Source organism: Podarcis gaigeae, assembly GCF_964106915.1.
Source record: "Podarcis gaigeae genome assembly, chromosome: 4".
Lineage (NCBI taxonomy): Eukaryota > Metazoa > Chordata > Lepidosauria > Squamata > Lacertidae > Podarcis > Podarcis gaigeae.
Genome location: NC_139677.1, coordinates 80991052 through 81014742, shown reverse-complemented (window position 1 = coordinate 81014742; position 23691 = coordinate 80991052). Strand labels below are relative to the sequence as shown.

Below are 23691 nucleotides of genomic sequence, written 5' to 3'. Positions count from 1 at the left end.
ATGGAATGGTGCAGAAAAAAATGGCACACCTGAACGAACAGAATCCCCACACCGATCCACAGACAGTCCTCGAGCCGGATCCTGAAGGCAATTGGGCCTGATCCGGCCTGTGGGCCTTAGTTTGCCGACCCCTGAATTAACATTTCTGTGCGTACCATACTTTGGGGGTGGGATTTAACATTGCTCTAGGGCAATCATTATGTCAGCACAAGCATTTGTGGTTGCCAGATGTAATGACCAAATTCAATGATATTTGGAATCCATTCTTACAAATACTGTAATAGGTTAAGATCTGGTGAAGTACAATAACAACCTTATAAAATAGACAGTTTTGGGTCGTCCCCCCCTCACCCCTTTGTTTTCCCTTTTGCACAGGTTCTGTTTTTCTTTTTCTTTTTCTCTTTTTTGTTTGCGTCTCACCATGTTTGGTGCACATGTAGTTATGTATTTTAAAACTTTCAAATAAATATGTTACAACAACGGAAAAACCACCTAGCTGTCTTTTAAAAGTACAAATTTTCCTTTGAAAAAATCTACCCACAAACAGGGTAATACAGAGCTGATGTTGTTAATAGCAATTATTAGACCCCTGAGTTCAGTGCTCTCCATGTGATCTTTGTCATGTGCCTTTGCTAACATGTGACAGAAAGGTACTGCTGACCCCTGGCACTGCCCATAGCCCTTTCGTCCTTCTCAAAGATCTTGGCTAGGCACCCACTGTGCTCTTGAATTTTGCTCTCTTCTTGAGAGCGGTCCAGCGAGCAGTTCTTGGAAGCCTTGGCTTTTGCATAATTGCACCTTGTGACCGCCCTAGTGAAGGCTTGCTGTGGCTTGGGGCGCTTGTTTTATTTGGATTTACCTTGATGCTGAGGATCTCCACTCCCAACATGCTGCTGAAAGATCATTAGATGAAATAGAGATATCTCATCACATTCTCTTTTTCTCTGGGTCTCTTGCCAGCTTCCCTCAATTCCCCCACCTTTCCCAAGAATGCTGAAACATCACCGTGTAGCTGCCCTTGGCTCGCTGCCTCTTCTCTTTCAATATCTCTCTCCACCCTTCCCTTGTGGGAGAAGCCTTTAGTAATTTGCCTTGCAATCTTCCTTTTATTTTCCTTTGTTCGTAAAAACTCTTTCTTCTGGAAAAGCTCCGGCACTGACCTCCGTTACACCCTCTAGGGTACCTTACAAGGGCACTCTGCTCCCTACACCAAAATCCTGAACATCATTCAAGTTGAGCTCCTCTACCTTTTGTAAAATGTGCTATTGTGCGGGAGGCGGGGGGGGGGGCTTGTTTACAAAGCTATTGTACTACCAACCTTACTGTATGCTTGTGAAAGATGGACCACTTATAAACGCCATCTCCAACTCCTCGAAATATTCCACCATCGGTGTCTCTGAAAAATTTTACACATCACTTGGGAAGACAGGCGAACTAATAGCACTGTACTGGAAGAAGCAAAGATCACCAGTGTTGAAGCAGTGATTCTTCAACATCAACTTCGTTGGACTGGTCATGTTGTGCAGATGCCTGATGATCGTCTTCCAAAGCAACTACTCTATTCCGAACTTAAAAATGGAAAGCATAACGCTGGTGGTAAACAAAAGAGGTTTAAAGACAGTCGCAAGGCAAATCTTTAAAAATGTAGTATAAACACTGACAACTGGGAAACACTGGCCTGCAAGCGCTCAAGCTGGAGAACAGCCTTTACCAAAGGTGTCATGGGCTTTGAAGACTCTCAAACTCAGGATGCAAGGGAGAAACATGCTAAGAGGAAGGCACGCCTGGCAAATCCACACCGTGATCAACTCCCACCCGGGAACCAATGTCCCCACTGCGGAAGGACGTGTGGATCCAGAATTGGCCCCACAGTCACCTACGGACTCATTGTTAAAACCGTGTTTATGGAAGACGATCTTACTCGGCTACGAGTGATCGCCAAAGAAAGAAGAAGAAAAAGCCCTCCGATGCAATAAAGCTAGGGCTGTAGAGGAAAGAAGTTCCCTAGCCCTAGAGCATGGGTAGCCAATATTGTGGGCCCTCCCCAGATGTCAGATCCAGTTGGCATGGCCAATATTCAGGAATGCTGGGAGTCCAAAAGCCTAAAAAGTGTACCACATTGGCTATTCCTGCACTTGAGGACACACACCCTTGTCATTCAAGTTTCAGTGATGAGCATTGAAATGTAGGTTTCAGGAGAGAGAGAGAGAGAGAGAGAGAGAGAGAGAGAGAGAGAGAGAGAGACACGCCCCCCCATTTTTTATTACAGTTTTCACAATACAGTGGTACCTTGGGTTAAAGATGCTTCAGGTTACAGACTCCACTAACCCATAAATAGTACCTCGGGTTAAGAACTTTGCTTCAGGATGAGAACAGGAATCGCGCGGCAGCTGCGGGAAGCCCCATTAGCTAAAGTGGTGCCTCGGGTTAAGAACAGTTTCAAGTTAAGAATGGACCTCCATAACTAATTAGGTTCTTAACCTGAGGTACCACTGTACAATAAAAGAGAATAAAAAAGACAAAAAAGGAGAGGGGAGGGGAAACAAGAAGAGAAAAAGAAAAGAAGAAGAAAAAAGAACAGAACATAATATTACAATAAAAAAATATTATTTATACCCCACCCATCTGGCTGCGCTTCCCCACTCCATCAAAGATAATGCCAATAATGATAGTAACACTCATGATAAAACATAAAATTGTATGTTCCTCTATCATAACTATGCCTGAATCTTCTGTCTGCATACAAAGAAGTGGGTTTTCCCAGCTCTCACCCAGGAAAGCAGCTCCCTTCCTCAGCCTCACACCCTGAGGAAAACCCATTCTGGCCTGACTCTCGCACAGCTCCCTCTCTTCCATCCATCCCCTCAGAGAGAGACACAAGTCCCGACTAAGCACAGTCGCGTGGCTTGTAGCTGTCTGCCGCAGGTATACACTGAGCAGGCATGTTTGCCTCCATGTAACATGGAAGGGCAGCTCAAGCCCTCAATCTAGCCATATGCACTCGCTGCCTTCAGGACTCTCTCTGGAGCCAAAAGCATCTGGGTCTCCTGCAGGAACTGAAACCCACAGAGAAAGAATAAATTCTGCATAAAGCAGATGATTCCAAAAGAAACATTCCAATATCTTGGCTCTGCTGGCAGGCAGTTAAGGCACTGTGGAGATCAGATTGAGCACCCGGCACAAGGGAACGGATCCCACTGCTAACAGAAACAGCTTGGCGGGAGACAATAATGCATACCATGCATTTGTGGCAACAAAGGACAATTAGATTGGATCCAAAGATCATTCCTCTCTTATGTTAATAAATAAGGTCTTGCTTATTATTCATACCCTCACATCTCCCATGCATGTCCTGCCTTTCTTTCGTCCTTTGCAATCTCTTGCCTTAATTGTTCCCTTCCTTCTGCAGTCCTCCGCAATTATGAATAGTTATTAGACTTTATTTTCTGATAGTCTAAATCGGTGTGATGTATTTATGAAATTAACACTTAAATAGTTATTCAAATGGCAAAGTAGCTGTTTGGCATATTGATTTAAAACAAGTCTCAAAGATGAAGATAAAAATGCCCTCATGCACTTGCCCTTTTAAGAGAAAATGTGTTATTTGTTCATTAATTCAGCATCATATCTATTCAGGTTACAAGCACAGTTACATGCACAAGATTTTAATGTGTAGTCAGTATCTTCCTCCTGCAAATATTGTCATTGTCCCCATTTCAGAGATAAACAGCTGAGGGTCAGCTTTATCAGTATGCCTGAGGCCACTTAATATAAATGTGATTGGACTGGAATTTGACCCTGAGAGGAGAGGGTGGAGAAATTCTGTTGTCCAGCCAAAAGTCCTTGTGCTAACACAAGAACTTTACTAGATGCTTCCCCAAATATGTCTCTGGGTTAAAAAAGAGCCCCTGTCTTAATCTGTTCACTTCCACCTTTGCTCAATGCATATTTTTGTAAATAAACCCCAGAATTATAACCCCAATCCAAAGATCTCTCCTGCTCCTGAAACTTCTCACCTCTCAAGAACATTTGGGCCAGTAAGAAGAAAATCAGTGACAACAACAGTAACTATCACAACAATGGCTGCCCCACTGTTGGAGCTGGGTATAAACAAATAATTTGACCAGGACAGTAAAACATAAGTCAGGTTACTTCCAGACCGTCCTTATATTGGGGAGGGATTGAATCACATACTGGCAATTTCAGTTTCCACAATTAAAGTAGATTTGGAACTATTGCACATCAGACTTGTTTCCCCTGCAAAACCAGACTCCTTTTTTTTTATAGAAGGAAAGCAATGAGAAAATGCACTGGAAAGTATGGGATAACATTTGCTTGACACAACGATGTCTGACCTTCCCACAAGCCAATCAATAAATAGCCGTCCTCTAACCGCCCTGAAAACTTTGTGCAGACAGATCAGGATGAACGCTCAAGAAATAGGTTGTGGCAACCTCAGAAATCTCCTTTTGCAGCTGCTCATTGCACCTGCCTCTTAATTGTGTCTCTTTCCTGGGAGCTTTCAGATTGCCAAGGGCGAGAGAAATGCAGAAGCGCACACGCTGCAACTTTGCACCACAGGTGCACTTCAGGCTTCACAACTGACAGAGCTCCCCTCCAGGCATGTTACTCATCACGTTCCACAGTTGCTCTGACCTGCAGCGTGATGTCAGCACAGGTAAGAACTGCTATACAGAAGGACATGCTTAGGGGGGGATTATGCCAAGGGCTTTTGGGAAGCTTGGATCTTAAACCAGCACATGCCAGTTCCATAAAGAAAATTGGATACAGAAACTAATGGAGTATGCAGAAATGGTGAAACCTACCGGAATAATAAGAAATCAAGGCAACAAACTTTTTAGAAAAGAATGGAAGTGGTTTATTGAGTATTTACAAACAAGCTGTAAACAGATCAAGACATTGGCAGAATTATTGTAAAAACCTGCCATTTTAAATACAGTTGTTTCTTGGTCCTCAAACGCCTTGATACTCGTACGTTTTGGCTCCCAAACACCAGAAAACCAGAAGTAAGTGTTCCGGTTTTCGAACATTTTTTGGAAGCCGAACATCCAACACGGCTTCCACTTGAGTGCAGGAAATTCCTGCAGCCAATTGGAAGCTGTGTCTTGGTTTTCAAATGTTTTCAGAAGTCAAACGATCACGTTTGAGAATGGACAAAAATAAATGTAAGGAACTGCAGAAAGGGGGAAAGGAATTGAAATTGAAAATTGAAAATGTTAAAACTATGGTTAAATTATTGTTGTAATGTATATAAATGAAAAGGGGACGCGGGTGGTGCTGTGGGTTAAACCAAAGAGCCTAGGGATTGTCGATCAGAAGGTTGGCGGTTCGAATCCCTGGGACAAGGTGAACTCCCATTGCTCGGTCCCAGCTCCTGCCAACCTAGCAGTTCGAAAGCACATCAAAGTCCAAGTACCTGTAGATAAATAGGTACCGCTTATACAATTATATATTTTTTTTAAATGAAATATTGGAAAGCTGTTGTCAGTCAGTGTGGTCTGACTCAGTATGGCAGCTTCCTCTGCTGCTATAGCTGGTTGGTAGCTGATGCACACATTTATCCGAGAGAGATGGATTGTGTTCCGAAGTCTGAGGCATTTATGCCAAGGAAAGTTCAGTGCAAGTTTCAATAAACCAGGGCCCTGATCTTCCCAATGTGGGCATTTAGCGCCAGTTCTGAAGGAACCTCACATCTTTTGCTTGCAGTGCTTGTGCTCACCCCATCTGATTCCTCTGTGTCTCCCGGCTGCTTCTTTTGTTCCAGAACGTGCTGTCTCCAATGAGAATCGGCAGTGTAATAATAAAACCCCTCACTCTGTGCTCTATTCATTACGAACCTATTAGGGTGGTACATCTCTAAGAAATCTATCCGTTATGTAACTGGCAACGTTCTTAAGTGAGTCAGCCTGTGAATCATGGGAGACGCAATGGGGAGCCATGCCACAGTTTTCTCTGCATTCCACCAATACAGACTCTCTCCCTTCTGCCCCCAGCTCCCACCCACCCACCGTCTCCTCCTCCTATCAAGTGAGTGTGTGTGCCTACTTGATTTTTCTCCCCACACACTCTTTTTCATTATTTTTTAAAAATCATTTTTCCTAGTGATTGGAGTAGCTTCTTGTTCTGCATCTGAGTGCAATCTGTAATGCATGTTGATGTTACAGATTGTCAACTGGGTGTGGGGCAGAGGAGGCCTAAGCTCCATTCTGTGATAACAACAGGAAACAGAAGGACAACCTATTGCACACCCTATTTTGTATGTAGGTAAAATAGAGACACTTGGTTGGAGTGAGAGACACTGGGGGAGGGTCATTGCTCAATGACAGGGCATCGGCCTTGGATGTGCGGCGTAATGGCTAGAGGGTTGGACTATTGTAGCACCCTGCTTGTGGTTAATGCTTAGCTGGAATGAAATATTCAACGCAGCAATAGAGAAATTAAAATAATAATTTATTTGTCAGACAAATAAATGATAGGCACAGTGGTATATGGTTACCAAAGCTCTGCCCCTTCCAGCCCTGATGGCCAGCACTTATATTTCCTCAGCCCAGCCCCCTTACTCCTCCTTTGGCTGCCTCTGTCCAATCAGCCTGGTTGAAATTCCTATTGGCTGTTTGCTAGAACCAATCATAAAAGATACACCCATTTCCTATTACCTTTTATGGGAGACAAAGAGCTATATTTCCTTCTATCCATAAATGGCAGACAAGTAGCCATATATCTTACATTTGCCTCGACAAGGCACCTTAATTACCAGATCACCTTTTTTCCCTGTTGCCCCTGCATTCCAAAACAAATGGCTAAAACAAATGGCCTGTGGTATTAAATTCTATCTAAACAGAGATCTTGGGTTCACATTCTCACACACCATCAATGAAATAAGAATCTAACATTTCTTACTTTCTAAATCCTTTGCCTAATTACATTAAGCCAACAAATCTCATACATAACATAGATAGCTTTTTAGAAGAAAAGGCCTTTGCAAAGTAAAAAGGAACTCAGTAAAAAACAGCTTCAAAATAAGCCTCTTCCGTTTACACCCACCTTTCCCAGCCAGCTGCATTTCCCACTAGCTCTTCCCAAAATTTATTGCCCTTTAACTCTCTCAGTATACCTTAAACCTTAGGAAAATATGGCTAGAGTCTGATGGGAGGCACATGGTATTATTTTCTGTTAAACAATAAATCTTACTATTTACCAACTCTTAATTAGTGTTTTTGCAGCTTGATTGTATTCTGTAATATGTAGGGTCGGTGTAACATTTGCTCCCAGCCTGTAATTCCCTTTTCAACTTTGAGAAGCTTGTCTCCTGCTACTGCTATAAATCAGGGGGGGGGCCTTGTTCAGGAGAGCAGGAAGATAAACAACTGCCAAAGTACTTAGCCAGCTGGTTTCTGCCTGGCATGAAACATACAAACATTTGCAAATATATCTTTAAGCTCATTTTAAAATACAGGCCTTGATCAGATGCCTCACTATGACTCATGCGACCAGGGTTCAAATCCCCACTCAGCCATGAAGCTCTCTGGGTGGCCTTGGACCAGTCACCGTCTCTTAGCCTAACCTCACAGGGTTTTTTGTGAGGCTGAAATGGGGAGGAGGAGAATCGTGTTAATAATATTAAATAATAAAATTTTATTTATATCCCGCCCTTCCCAGCTGAAGCCGGGCTCAGAGCGGCTCACAACATTAAAATGATACAACATTCTAAAATCATTTCATTTTAAAATCAATTCAAGTCAGATTAGGCTAGAGTCCTGTGAGGATTGCCACAGGAGGGGGTCAGGCTGTGCCCTGGCCAAAGGCCTGGTGGAACAACTCTGTCTTGCAGGCCCTGTGGAAAGATGTCAAATCCCGCAGGGCCCTAGTCTCTTGTGACAGAGCGTTCCACCAGATCGGAGCCACAGCTGAAAAAGCTCTGGCTCTGGTTGAGGCCAGCTTAACCTCTCTGTGGCCCGGGACCTCCGAGATGTTTTTGTTTTTGTTTGAAGACCGTAAGGTCCTCCGTGGGACATACCAGGAGAGGCGGTACTCTAGGTATGAGGGTCCTAGGCCGTATAGGGCTTTAAAGGTTAAAACCAGCACTTTAAACCTGATCTTGTACTCCACCGGGAGCCAGTGCAGCTGGTATAGCACTGGGTGAATGTGATCTCGCAGCGAGGACCCCGTAAGGAGTCTCGCCGCGGCATTCTGCATCCGCTGGAGTTTCTGGGTCAGTCTCAAGGGCAGCCCCACATAGAGTGAGTTACAATAATCCAGTGTGGAGGTGACCGTTGCGTGGATCACAGTGGCTAGGTCAGGGCGAGAGAGGTAAGGAGCCAACTGCTTAGCTTGGCGGAGATGAAAAAATGCCACCATCTTGAGCTCCTTGGAAGAGAAAGATGGTATAAAAATGATAAGTAAATAAAGCATAAGGCCCTAGGTTCAATCCCTGGCATCTCCAGGTTGGGCTGGGAGAGAGGTCCAGTCTCTAATCCTGAAGAGCTGCTGCCAGTCAGTGCAGACAATACTGAGCATCGTAGACCAGCAGTCGGTATAAAGGCCGCTTCCTATGTTCCTGTCCTGGGATAAATAGGATGTGCAGGCATTTCAGAAATGAGGGTCATCACTCAGGTGTGGGCTATAAAAGCAGGGTGTTACTTCACAGAGGACAGTGCTTTGTTCTGAAATGGCAGAAGATGGTTCATTGGAGTAAATGGGGTGCTGCTCTACCTCCCACATTCTGCCAACATCCAGTCCAGAGGGTGGCGCTACTGGCCACCCTCCTCCTCCTTAGATTTGGTGTTGCCCTTCTAGGACTCGGCGGGAAGGAGGACAGAGGCCAAGCTAAAATTACTTGTCTCTGTCTGTTGCTGGCTGCACCTGCCATTGGCTCCTTCAGCTGTTGGCTTCGCCACCTTCTGCCCCACCTCCCCCAAGGGGCAGGAGCCACCACTATTTCAAAGGGTTGTCGGAAGACCCTCTTCTATCTGAAGAGGTCCAAAGCAAGAGGCAATTGTGCATCTGAATATCAGTTTCTGGAAACTGCAGCTTACACAGCTGCAATCTGAGTACTGGTCCTTCTGAAGCCAAAACAACACCAGCCATGAAAAAGAGGGAGGTATTAGCAGGCTTGAGGGAGCCCCAAAGTTTGCAGAAGTGCAGACATTTATTTATTTTTAAAGTCCTAGAAGGGAAAGCCAAACAAACTTCAGAACAGCCCAAAGAGAATAGGGGCATGTTCAGTAAATGGAGAATGCCATGGGACGGCATGGCTGGAAGCCTAAGCAGAAGAACTCCATGCGGCAACATTTTGTTGCAGCTGGTCCTCATAATCATTGTCATGGAGTACTCAGCCACATTTACCCCCTTCCACCTCCGAACTCCCTCCTTCTCACCGATATTATTTGTGAGTTTCAGGCTTGTACTACTAGTAGCAGTAATAATTCTAGACTCTCTTCACCACTTCTTAGGGTATTTCATCTTTGAACCAGACTTGGGCCAGGTAGTTCTTCAAACAGAGGACTGCCCTCTCTAAAGTAGACTACCCTACATTGTTACCCTGCCTGAAGGAGAAAGTGAAAAGGAGCCGTTAATCATCAGCAAAGAACATCTCCTTTCATACTTGCAAGGCTGTTTCTGAGGAAACATGTGAGAACAGACTTTCCCCCTCTGTTGTAGTCTGCAACTTTCCGCAAATCATTCTTCGCTCCTTGTAAATTACTGTTCCCTCAGGAGATGGTGGAAGCTTCACCTGTCACTGTGCTGTGGTAATATCCACCCTGTTAAGGTAGCCTAGCCCTGGGGAGGAGGTGTAGGCCAGACTCAGGAGGCTCTGCTTTTTCTCCCAGTGGTTTCTGTTCTAGGGTAATCATTATTACAAAGGTTTTGAGACAGCCGATTTTCAGTAGAGAGGCGCTTGCCACACAATCTCCTCCTCCGGTTGTTTTTAACAGCTGCTGTCCTTTTTCTACAGCTCTCCTGTGGTTCTGGGCTCATGTTGAGCATTTGGTTCAGTAAAGCAAAAGACATTCTGGCAGCAGATGCCATGTGGCATGACTAGGGTGCCCTAGCCACATCCGCTGTTTGTTTGCCATTAGCATCAATGCCTGAAAACCCGGAAAATGTGTTTGTTGTATGTTTTATTTATCTGCTTTAAAAATATATCTGCAGGAACATATATGCCCGTTTCCCAGTCTGATGAAACAGACTATTGGCAACAGATATTCCTGTACAGTACTAACAAGCCAATGAATTAAGAAAATATTGGGTAGTGTTTAACTAAGCTTTACTCAGAGTAAAGCCATTGAAATTTATAGAACTAATTTAGTCATATCTGTTAATTTTAATGGGTGAGTGAAGCGTAGTTTAATACCACCCAATTGGTACATTCACCTCACTTTGAGAAGTAAGAAGTTCCAGGGACACAGGCCTGGTTTCCTTTGGAAGGAAATCACTAGATTCTTCCAGCATTTTGTGATATTTTGAGTTCATTTACAAACTGAACATAGTTGAGGCACAGTTTAAATACACTTCAACTTATAGCCAAAGTCCATTGGTCCCACATCAGATTTCAATATCTCAGTTCTAGCTTTAAGGTAACAAGCAAATTAGGCAGCTGTGCAAGTTCAGCCGTTGGGCAAGAATGCCAGGGCAGGCAGTGTTCTCCACCACCACTTTTTTGATATATTATTAATATGTTGTTGTTCCCCCCTATGGTCCCAGGGTGGGTTACAACATTAAATCACAACATTTAAAACAGTTTAAAACAACTTACAATCGCAAAAATAAAGGGATCTTAAATATATACACCTCAAGCGTCAAAAGCCAGGTTAAACAGGAGTGTCTTCAGCATTGACTGGAAACTGTATAACATGTGGTATAACCAGCCTCATATAATGAACATGCTTAAGTCTGACTGATGCATGAAGCGGTTAAGACCACAGGATTTACTGTCCTTCTAGGCTTAGCTCACCTTGGGGGGAAATAGACAATCAGACCTGTTGTCTGTAGCTCCACCTGTTTACCAGAGAAATTCAAAGTGTGAGGAAGTCTCAGCTGGTTGCTACAGCTGTAAGTTCCTAAATTATTGGTATAAGAACTCAAGAGTGGCTTGTAAGAGCCACGCGGTCTGAGATGGTTGCTTCTGTTCCATCAGGACTCTGTTGCTTCTCAAGTCAATTTCCTGTTGTTGTTTCCTGTGCTGGCAGATGGGCCTTCTTGGTAGTTCTGCCGTCCTTCAGGGGTGTGTGGGGAGGTCTGGGAGAGGTCTGTGGTGGCCTCTAAGTGGAGGGTGCAGCAGCTGCGAGAAAGGCAAATTCCATGCTCGGGATCATCAGGAAAGGAATTGAAAATAAAACGGCCAATATCATAATGCAGTTATACCAATCAATGATGTGACTGCATTTGGAATACTGTGTACAGTTCAGGTCACCTCACCGCAAATGGATATTATAGACAGAGGCCGGGGAGCAGGTTCAGGGTGTTCACCTATCCAACTATGGAATGCATGGCATATATACATGTAACAATGCCCCATTGCTATTGTAGTGGTATCAAATGCAAGAGTAGCTTCCCATCCTTCTGCCCCCTTGTGGCAGAGCAAGCCGATCAGGCGCCAGGGGGCGGGGCCAGCCGCCCACAGGGGCACCGCAGGGCCTCCAAGGAGTCTGCCAGCCTCCTCCCACTCAGCCGCCCTACAGCTGAGGCAGTGTGTGGACTGTTTGGGGCAGGAGAGACGCGTGGCTAAGTGCCGCCCACCATTTTGTCATCCCCCTCAGTGAGGGCACCCAGGGTGAACTGCACCCCCCTTGCTATGCCCCTGCCCGTGGCACAAAGGTGTGCGTATTTTTTTGCCCTTCCTCCTCGCCTCACACTCTGGATGTTTCAAGTACAGTGGACGCTCGGGTTGCGAACGTGATCCGTGCGGGAGGCACGTTTGCAACCCACAGCATTCGCAACCGTCAGCGCCGCGTCTGCGCATACGTGGGTTGCGATTCGGCGCGTCTGCGCATGCAAGAGCACTGAAACCCAGAAGTAACCCATTCTGGTACTTCCGGGTTCGGCGTGGTGCACAACCCGAAAACGCACGACCTGTAGTGTCTGTAACCCGAGGTATGAGTGTACTTGGGTCATGTAAAATATAGTCAATTGTAATGTGGCCATTGCAGTAAAGTGATTCCCACACCTCCACCAGGGTGTGTGTGTGCACGTGCGCACCAAAAAAATCAGAAAAGGTTCAGCATCTAAAATGATCAAGGCGGTGGGAAAGGGTACAATGTTTGGGGCTTTTTTTGTTTAGCAAAAAGCAAAGTAAGATGCAAAAGGATAGAGGTGCATAAAATTTTGCATGACATGTGCGGGGAGTCTGCCTCCAGCCTTACTCATTCTGTACCCTTAAACCTGACACTGGAGGCAGACAATAGTGATTCCTGCCCCCGTCCCATCAAAGGCTTGAAGGTGGCACGGCGGATGAATCAGTGCTTGTTCACTCATCTCACTGTTGCCTGTGCTCACATGTTTTGCAAGGTTTCGGAGTGCTTGGGAAAAAATAACAGCTGCAAATTTTGTTTGACCAGAAATGAAAGTGGAACAAAAGAACTAAATGTGTCTGCCATGGCAATGAATGATGGCTCTGCCGTATGACTCTCAAGTCTCTTGAAAACCATTGTCTGACTCCAGTCTGAGTCACAGTAATCTCTGGTGAGATTGTTTTGTGTTTTTTGGTTTTCAGGAGTGCGGTGGCTTGACTCTCTGTGCTTCATTTTGCACAGGAACCTGGAACTGAACGAAGGGCTCCCTGGGTTTAAAATGAAGGGGCGCTAAGCTAGGGCACCCATTTTGTATCACAGAGTTGGAAGGTACCCCAAGGGAAATCTAGTCCAACCCCCCAGCAATGCAGGAATCTCAGCTAAAGTGTGCACGGCAGACGGCTGGGTATGTTTAGCCTGGTAAAGAGGAGGCTGAGAAAGGATATGGTAGCCATCATCACATATCTCAGGGACTTTCACATGGAAGAGGGAACAAGCTTGCTTTCTCTTGGTCTGGAGGCTAGGACCTGAACCAATGTATTCAAATTACAAGAAAGGAGATTCCAACCAAACATCAGAAAGAACTTTCTGACAGCAAGAGCTGTAAGACAGTGGAATGGACTCCTTGAGAATGTGGTGGATTCTCCTTCACTGGAGATTTTTAAGCAAAGGTTGGATGGTCCCCTGTCATGGCTGCTTTAGCTGAGATTCTTGCATTGCAAGGCGTTGGACTAGGTGACCTTTGGCATCCCTTCTATGACAACAGGAGTGTTAGTTTCACCTGCAATTGTTTCCATGCTGCTAATGGAATCATAGCTCCAGGTGTCTCTAAGGTAAAAGGTAAAGGACCCCTGGGCGGTTAAGTCCAGTCAAAAACAACTATGGGGTTGCAGCGCTCATCTTGCTTTCAGGCTGAGGGAGCCAGTGTTTGTCCACAGACAGCTTTCTGGGTTATGTGGCTAGCATGACTACACCGCTTCTGGCGCAACGGAACATCGTGACGGAAACCAGAGTGCACAGAAATGCCATTTACCTTCCCGCTACAGTGGTACCTATTTATCTACTTGGACTGGCATGCTTTTGAAATGCTAGGTTGGTACGAGCTGGGACCGAGCAATGGAGTTCACCCTGTTGTGGGGATTCGAACCGCCGACCTTTTGATCAGCAAGCCCAAGAGGCTCAGTGGTTTAGACCACAGTGCCACCCGCGTCTGTAACCTTGTGAGGGTTTGATGATCCTTAGGAGGAGAAGCACTCCCCTTTCTGCTCTGTGATCCTCACAGGCATGCGGTGCAACCTGGGAGCTGCGCTGGGTGGCGAAAACATTGGAGAAGGGCCATCACTCAGTGGCAGAATGCATAAGGTCCCAAGTTCAATCCTTGGGTAGGGCTAGAATGTCTCTGCCTTGAAAGCCTGGAGAGCCACTGCCAGTCAGGGTAAACAAGACTGAGCCACATGAACCAATTGTCTGGCTCTGTCTGAGGCATCCTTCTATGTTCCTGACATTCTCCGCTAGGCTGGCCTGCCAAGATTTATGCCCGGCTGGGGGCAGGGCATGGGGTGAGTGACAGCACTAAATAACCCTGTCTGTCTACATGTTACCATTTACTGCACGCCCCCTGCTGGCAGAGGTTTTTTGGGGGGGCAGATGTTATATACAGAATTTATATCCTGTTCTTCATCAAATGTTTTCATTTCCAGATCAGGGAACGAAGGTAACAAAAATAAACAGAGAAAAACAAAAATGTCCCTATTTTCATTGGAGACATGTTGGAGAGTATGGAGTTATCCAACCCCCGAGCAGTCTGAAGGCAATCCTATATAGGGAAGTTTTTCTAATGTTTAATGTTTTATTATGTTTTTATATACGTTGGAAGCTGCCCAGAGTGCTTTGGGCAACCCAATAAGATGTGTGGGATATAAATAGTAAAATTATCATTATGGAATGGGATGTCCCTATTTTCATCGGAGAAATGTTGGAGGGTATGAGATTGAAACAGACTAAACAACCGATGATCTTAGCAACAGTTCCCACTCACTCCCTCTGTGTCTCTCACACGAAGAGGGTCCCACTCCATGCCAGCAGACTCCTGTGCTATGGCTTTTGAGGAACTCAACATCTTTCACACCCCCACTGTCCAACCCATCCAGGCTCTCAACCTTAGTTGTTGCCCACAAACATCCACTGCAATAATAATAATAATAAAAATCTCCCATCCCTTATCCACAACAGCAACAGAGGGAAATCAAATAAATAAATAACAAAACCCACAAAGGAAAAGGGGGTGGCAAAAAGTCACAGCTGCTGTTTCTCTCTTTCCCAACCCTGAGGAAATTCACAGGCCTCAAGGTCAGTTGGGTTGCCACGTAGAGAGACACACAGATGAATTTGCAGACCTCCCCCATCTCCCTATCAGCTGGCTCAAACAACATTCATGGTTCTCCAGGGTGTTTGAAGTCGTGGATACCCAATGTTAGTTAGGCACAATCCATATCTGTCCTTGACGAAGTGCCGCCATTTGAGGTGTGTTCCCTCAAACCAGCTTACATCCGATTTGGAAATGCAGGCCACATACGCTTCACGGTTAAGCTGAGGTATGTGCACCAAGGAAAGAACAATGGCAAGGGAAACTTATGGAATATGCAGAACTGGCAAAATTAACAAATAAATTACATGAAAAGGATAACAAAGACTTTAAAAGAGAATGGGAACCATTTACAACATATATGAAGAGGCAACATAAAGAATTGGACTCACTGGCAGGGTTTGAATAAACAAACACAATTGTATACAGTTGTATCTCTGGTTATGAACTTAATTCATTCTGGAGGTCCGTTCTTAACCTAAAACTGTTCTTAACCTGAGGTACCACTTTAGCTAATGGGGCCTCCCGCTGCCGCCGCGCGATTTCTGTTCTCATCCTGAGGTAAAGATCTTAACCCGAGGTGTTAAGAGCCTGTGACCTGAAGTGTTTGTAACCAGAGGTGTAAGACTATATGTATTGGGAAAATTTTGGGAAACAACACGCAGGGTGAGTAATATGGAAATAAAACAAAATGGGAGCATGAAGGAAGTCCAGGGGAGGAGCGGGTAATATGAAAATTGTTAGAGAAATATTGTTACAGGATGTACATATGGAAAAACCAATAATATTTTTTTTTAAGCATTTGAGACCACTGTTGCACATGTGCATGCAAGGTAACAGACACATGAATAGGAGTTTTGGGGTGCGGGTGGGTTAATGTCCAGGTGCTAGGAAACCAAACAGGTAATGTGCATTGGGTGAAGACATCCCTGCCCTCCCTCTAGTGTGTGTACAGCAATGAGCAAATGTGACTTGAAATGCCAGGAGGGGGGCACACACAACCTTGCTGTGTTTTAAACCCCCAATGTACTTCTGCTTCCACTGAATCTTAGGATACCTTTCCACAGTTATATTCATAGGCCCATCCCATATGTTGTCTTTGTGCAATCCTACCCCACTGTACTCTGGGAATGGGATCTTCAGGGCTACCAACAGGCCAGGGGTGGTGATGGGAGCCTGGCCTATGTGGCTTGAACAGCAGCCTGATATGCTGAAATCAACAGCTGAAGTTTTTTCATGACATGGAGATTCCCCTTGTCCTGGACTGGGTTATCTGCTCTTGTCCCTAAACACTGGCAACTTGAAACCAGTTTTTTTAATTCTGGGGGAAATGAGGGGTATTACATTCACAAGCGCCATCCCCAACTCCCCAAAATGATAGTAAAATTTCCCCTTCTGGCCTCCTGATACATTCAAGCACTGCCTCCACAAGTCTGCAGTCCAAACCATATTTACTAGGGGCTTAAGTTAGCCCTCCTAGGTAGGGAGAAGTCCCATGGATACAGTGGGACTTAACAGGCGAAGGATTATACTATAAGGAACCAAGATGTAAGAGACTTCCCCCTCCCTGAACTAGGTGAATCCCAGCACAACGATTTTTCTAAAGCTCAAGAGGAACGGAATTTAAGTTATGACAGGTATATCCTGAGCCTGAAGGGGAATCCGTTAGGGAGATTTATTGCAGCACTCATGAAACAGGCAATGCTACTTTTGTGTAATTGGAAGGAGTCAATGTAATTGTCTGCCACGAAAATTAATCATCTTCCACAGGGGGGATTTTGGAGAGCATATTCTGCCCTCCAGGTAGTTTCCAAACACAAAGGAAGCAGCTGCCTCCAAATACCTTGGACATGTTCCCACCTCTTTATTCCAACCAGAAGACAAGGAATGGCATTCTGCATTGCTGAACTTTCAAAAGCATCTTCAAAGCCAGGCCCCACATAGGGAATTTTATACCAGCCAGTCTTTAGGTTTACAAAGGTGTGATTGATGACGGCCAGGAAAATGTCTTCAGCTGGAATATTCCATCTCTTGCAATAAGAATGGCTTCACAACATGGAGTTTTGCAAACTTTTAGTTTCCAAAAGAACAAAATCCTGCTGGTTTTGGATCGTTCTTACTCCAGATTTGCATTTTGTACACCAAATGATTGAGAAGACCACGAAGACTTTTTGTTGACTTAACGTTTCCAGGGCTCAGTTTCCTCCCATTACGTTCAAAATATGTTGAATGGTCATGCTGTTCTTTGCCTGATTACAATACAACAGTTTTCTTTTTAGTAATGTGCATATTAGGTTTCATGCTGGATAGTTCATGGTGTGCCTAAACTACTTTGGCAGATAAAAGCCGGTTCTCTCCCTCTGTAATACAGCAGCAACTGTGGAACTTGATTGCATTAAACCAGCAAGTCTTATAGAGAATGGCCTCATTAGATGTACATTATGGACTCATTCCCGGAGCCCCATTGATTCTCTGCTGCAAAACGGCAGGAGCCCCATGGGACGAGGTCAGTGGTCATGATGATACGATTGGAAAAAATTCATTTCTCATAAAAGAAAGAAAAATAGTTGTGTTTTTTACTTTTTGGGAAAGCAGGCCATAGAGTGACTTGGAAGTGGTGGGGGTGGGTCTTCTTGATCTGCCTTGAGATGTTTCTTTCATGGCATGATTCATTTTGGGACTGTGAGATCATGACCGAAATCTCCTCAGTGTTCAGGGTATACACAGCTGATGGACTCCTGACCTCTCTCTCACACACACACACATCACCAGATTTTTTGTTGTGTGCATGCATACACACATTTAATGATATATCTCATTTGGGCTATGTTTTCTTGTGTGTGGTCCCACTTGCATAGTGAACCTGTGGAATGCCCTGCTACAAGACGTGGTGTTGGCTATTAACTCAGATAGTTATTAAACTGGATTAGACAAATTAATGAAAGATATGATTATCAAAGACTTCAAGTCACAATGGTCACATGCTACCTCTAGGAAACAGCAGGGAGAGGAGAGGGCTGTTGTTTTTATGCCTTCCTTGCGGACTTCCCAAAGGCATCAGGTTGGCCATTATCGGAAGCAGGGTACTAAACTACACAGGTCCTTGGTCGAATCTAGAGGGTTCTTTGTGCTTATAAAGAGCAAGGCCAGTCCTACCATGAGCTACGTCTCAAGCAGCAGATTGAAAGGCACAGCAGAAAGACAAATGTGCTCAAACAAATGTGCCCCCTTGCCAGCCACTGCCATGGCACTTGAGCACTTAACTACTAGCAGCTGCCTAGCTAGGGACTTGGGTGAAATGTTACTATACTTGCGATGGTTTCTCTGAGACAGAGCAAGTTGCAACCACCAGCGCTGCAGTGGCAGGAGTCCTGGCTTGTTTCAGGCAGCAAAATGGCTCGAGCTGGCCTTGATTAAAAATCTTGGAACCAGAACACTTGCATTACCTTCAAATAGATAAGTCACCATCTGCCGGCCTCAGTTCCCTATTTGCAAAAAAGATGATACAGGGCCTATCCTACAGAAGAGACGAGGCATGTAAGTCGCAGAATCCGAAGCATCACACGGATTACTTGTAACAGGCTCTCAACGGGCCTCCTCGAGCAAATTAGCTAGCGGCATTGGATAGCATTCCTAACATCCCTGCTTCAGAAAAAATAAGCAAGCACAATGCACATGCCTCTCTTTTATTGCTTTATGTTGGCTTTGCTCTCTGCTTTGCCTCAATCCCATTTCCTGTTTGTCAGCCAAATGCTACAAATGGAGAGTTGGTACATCCCCAATTGACACTTCATGGTGCAATTCAGCTTGTCCAAGATTAGCTACTGCCGATACTTATTGCCAAGTGAATGACTGCCCATCCCTCCCCTGGTTCCAGCTTGTCTGGGTACATATTACCATCTCATTATTCTGAGGTTTGAGGGCACTTATCAAGTCATCGGCAGTTTGAACATTTCTCCATCCAGCACCTTAAGCATCAGCAATATTCTTTCAATGACCCCTATGGATTAGGATGGAAACTTACTTGGAGCATGGGCCTGCCAAACTCTCCCATCAAACAAACATAGCAGACCAAGTAGGTATGAGGTTGCTCCCAGGTCATGTGCCATGGACCATGTCAGAAGCTGTAGTCCTTATAAGGTACATGTGGCAAACCTGGGGAAGGAGGAGGATCCGTGGGGGAAGGGTAGGTGATGGTAATTTAGTGGTCTTCAGTTTCCAACAATTAGTGAGGCTGGTTGCTTGCTGAAAAGACTACTGGAGACCATTCTACCTACTCACCTCCAAGCAGCCTGGTAACACACAAACATAATCTGCAGCATTCCTATGACCCCACTCAACTTTTTGGAGTACTGATATACTGATCATAGAGCAGACATGGCCAAACTTGGCCCTCCAGCTGTTTTGGGACTACAGTTCCCATCATCCCTGGCCACTGGTCCTGCTAGGGATTATGGGAGTTGTAGTCCCAAAACAGCTGGAGGGCCAAGTTTGGCCATGCCTGTCATAGAAAAAGAGTAGAGCCAAAGCACAGCTCTTTGTCAAAGGCAGCTGGGCTCCTTCCACCCCCTGTACCAGATTTCAGGATTCCACAACCAGGCCAGAGATGTCCCACCTCCCACAGTTCATTGAAAAGGTGTAACTTGACATGCAGATATCCCTTGGTTCGAGGTTTTTATGGTTTCTATAGGGGAATGGGAGGGAAGAGAAGGGCTGCAAACTTTAATTGGCAGATCACACCCTCAAAAATATACAATATGCCCTTCTTTCTGTCCTACCAACTGAAGTTTGCCCTTGCTGTTTATCAACCAAAGGTTGATTAAACAACGCAAGCAAAACTAATTGGTAGACGTTAGAGGAAGGTCTGCTGTATATTTTTTAGACCATTTTGGCTCTGGTGGTAGTAGAGTAGGAAATGGTAAGGTGTTTATTCCCCCCCTCCCCAAACAGTTGATGGTATGTTTGTTTATTCAATTCTCTCTGAGTTCAGTTTCTCAAAAATGCAGCATGCAAGTGTAAAGACCCAATTAACGACAGATAATGAATCAGCTAAATGTTCTTTAATCAGTCAGTAGTCCTAGAGGGAAAACAGGCCTCATTTCCACTTTAACACATCATTTTGTAAATGTGTAAAGACCAGTATTCTATCCAATAGTTGCTGCAAAATTTTCTCACCAACTTGTTGGATTATGTGCATTTGTTTTACATGTTTGGATCTCTACTACTCCTATGTGGTCTTCTTTCCCGACAGTTTCAAATAAATCCCCAGAACTCAATTTGAAGTCATTCTAAAAATGAAGTGTACTGCCAGAGTTTTCAGGTACAATTAAAGTGAAACTGAACAAGTGTAGATAGCACCCAACTGAGTTGCTGTTAACGATGCTGGGACCAAACTAAAGGCATTGGATAAGATGAGGTTGCATTGCTAACAGTCTCTTCAAAATAAAAGCTTCGGGAGTAAACTGCTGCTGTTTTGAAACAGAAATGGCAAGGGGATCAATAGCGAACAGGGTTGCCAATAGCTGAATGCACACATTTTTTAAATTAACCGTTAGGTTTTTGAATGCTAAAATACTAAGATTTCTCATGCTCATGCAGTTTCATAAGTTAAGTTCTAACAGTGTTTTAAATATTAACATTGGTTACCCAATCAATTCATTGACTCCAGGAGTGGGTAAACGTGAGTTTGTGGATTTATAAAGTCCTGCACAGCTGAGGCCAAGCATATCCAAAATGCCTCCATCCCTGTTCCGAAGAAAGTTTACAATCTTCCTCGGATTTCAACCCAAGTATTAATTTAAAAAGAAATTCAGGAAGGGATATTTCCATTGTACATGTTCTTCATGACTTTAAAACACTGATGCCCAATACAGATCAGGTCATAGCTTTCAAATCACAACCAAGTGCACTACAATATTCTTCTTTTATTTAGTTTAGAGAAGAATCTATCAGTACAGGTTGCAGAAAGAAAATGTTTAGTGCTATTTACAATTTGTTTTAAAACTCTGCTCTATACAAATTTAATTTTGATCATTATGAACAATATCTTTGTAGGCCTACTGCATATAAAGCATTTTGTCAAAGCAATAACATTGAATAAAATAACCTGATTACATTTAAATGAAGTTGATCATTCAGAAAACACAGAACGTTTGTAAGGGCCATGGACTCAAGTACAGAACACAAATGTCAACCTGCAATTTTTTCTTAAAAGCCTAGAGCTATTTATATGGATTATTGTTGTATTATTCTACACTCCAATCTATATTTAAGTTCTATAGTTATGTTTTTATAAGATTTTTATTAAATATATTCTACACATTTGTAATTTCAACTAGGAAGAATTTCTCCCTAGCAGAAAAATATAAAATCTTTTATATTTTTTTACAGGTTTAGATGAAACTAACTCATGCTTTAGTGCTGTGCAATTTTTTTTAGCATATCAATTTTTAAATTATATGAAGAAAACAAATGGCATCCTTTCTAAATATGTATGCTTTAAAAACCAGTTTTTGATTTCCAATACAATTGCAAGCACTAACACCAAATGCACATAAAATAAACAAACAAAATCTCATCATATGGCAGAGGTTTTTCTTTTCTTTTTTCTTTTTTCATTTTTCCTTTTAATTATTTGTTTGAAGTCACTAATGAGTAAGCATGACACTGGACACTAAGGTACGGATGAATAAGAATGATTGAAAAACATCAATTGCTGATATTCAAAGACATAAAATTGATTAGTAAATGAGGTCTTCTAATATTTATGCACATTAATAAAAGCCTATGAACTACAGGAAATTGCCCCTCCCATATTAAGGCTAGGAAATGCACTCTCTGCACTTATTTGTGCTGTCTGAACAAGCACTCAACTAATGTACGAGAAGAGTGCATATCAATGAAAAAAATCAGTTTCAACAGCCCTCTACAGAGTGCTTTAAAATTACAGGCACATAGTTTGTTGCAGTGAAAATATATATATGTCTATAGTCAGACAATTTTAGTTAGTATTTTGTGCCAGCTTGGCCACCAAGGTTGACTTAGGTAGAATTTACTTCTTAGTAGTTATTCCCCCCCCCCCTTTCAGTTGGCCATTACTGAATTTAAAGAATAAGACTGCTGATAGTATTTTCCAGTGCTGATTCATTTCTCTGTGTTTGAAATACTTAAGAGCTTTTGATGATGAGGTCTATATATTGTCAACCATTTTAGTGCAAATTGCATCTAGAAATCTTGATTGGTTAAAGTTCAGGTTAAGGATGATCTTATGGCAGCAATATGATTCCTGTTGAGAATAGTTAACCTTTCCTTGGAGAGAGAATGCATTGGAGAAGTGGAGAAGTGATGTATTAATAAGCTTGTTCAACAACCTAAAACGTAGAAATAAAAAAGTGTTCATTGTTCTAGAAAAAAAAAGTGACAGCGTTCATGTAATATTTCAGTTCAATGGATTCAGACAGGCTTGTCCTAAGGGTGTTTGAAGCAATGTTGGTCTCCTCTAGTCCAGCGGCATGAAAGACGAAAACTATTATACATCACAAGTAGTAGATACAGCAGAGCTTTTACAGGATCACACAGCAATTGCTCTCTCCAGTTTTTTCACGATTCCTCTGACCTGCAGAACAGAGAAAATGTTTTCAAGATAATTCGTGCTAAATATTACTCTCTGTGTGCAACACAAAGGAGCAGAATAATTCTGAATGAGAATTACGAGCTTTGGTCACATGCCCTTAAAAGGGAAGTTACATTTTCAAGTGTAAATATAAATTCACGTGTTCTAAGAACCACACAAAAACCTTTAGATTTCTCCTCAGCACAACATTTTAATAAGTCACAAAGAGACTGCAACCAAAGTGCAGATACTTTGAATATGTGTCCATTGAGTCCAAGTTAGAAGCATCAGCTTACCTTGAGAGTTTGGCTCTGGCAACGTCTCTCTAGCCACCAAATGCATCACTGTCGTCTTGCCAAAAGGAAGTTTTAATGCTGTGTGTGGGGAGAGAGAATTACTTGTTAATACTCTTCTTCATCTCTATAGATACAGCAATATACAATATCCAAACTGCTTGTTTTCCAAAAGTGCAAGCTTTCACCATTTGATTTATTTCTTGTCACTTTAATTAGTCACTTCAGCTGGAGCTCTCAGAACAGCAGCTTACAAATATCAGTTGCAGAAAGGGAGAATAAAATATTGTCCCCAGTCCTTTGTTGCCCCAATATTTGAAACAGTCAATACAAACCTAAATTTAAGTATTTGTTTGGCTTGTTTCTGATAATAAAGGAAGCCATGTTTGTTAAACCAATTATTTGTCAGCCTAGGAACAGGGAAACTTGGGTTTAAAACTCCACTCAGTCACGAAGCTAACTGGGTGACTCCACTCAGCCTAGCCTACCTTTTTTGTGAGGATTGGTCACAGGCGAGAGAACCTTACATGCAACCTCAAGCTCCTTGGAAGTAGAATGGGATGGAACTGGGATAACATAGCTGGTTTTAAATTCTCCTTGACTTATCAGCATTTTTCATACCATAACACCATCAACATATTTATATGTACTAAAATGCATTTTTTTTAGAAATGTGTATAAAAATATGGCTAAAATTCAGAGCAAGCATGAAATGCTCAAGTAGAATCTAGCAGATTTGTATATACCATCACAGATTTCAGTACAACTTCAGCACGCTTCCTCTGAAGTTCCCTGCTCCAGTAGAAATTCTTCATGCTTACTTGTTATAGAATCATAAAATCACAAAGTTGGAAAGGAACCCAGAGGGTCATCTATTCCAACCCCCTATAA

At 43.4% G+C, this 23691-nt stretch overlaps 1 protein-coding gene across 3 annotated transcripts in view; it reads right to left on the bottom strand.

The window, feature by feature from the left end:
• Positions 1-19936: 19936 nt before the first annotated feature.
• The window catches only part of UBL3 (ubiquitin like 3), a 36995-nt gene continuing 33240 nt past the window's right edge, over positions 19937-23691 (bottom strand). For all 3 annotated transcript variants that reach the window (XM_083737563.1, XM_083737562.1, XM_083737564.1), the window contains 2 exons: positions 22804-22881; positions 19937-22510 (listed from right to left, as the gene is read on the bottom strand). In XM_083737563.1, coding sequence (XP_083593689.1) covers positions 22458-22510; positions 22804-22881 — 131 coding nt within the window. In that variant the 3' untranslated portion in view covers positions 19937-22457. The remainder of the gene's footprint in view (positions 22511-22803; positions 22882-23691) is intronic.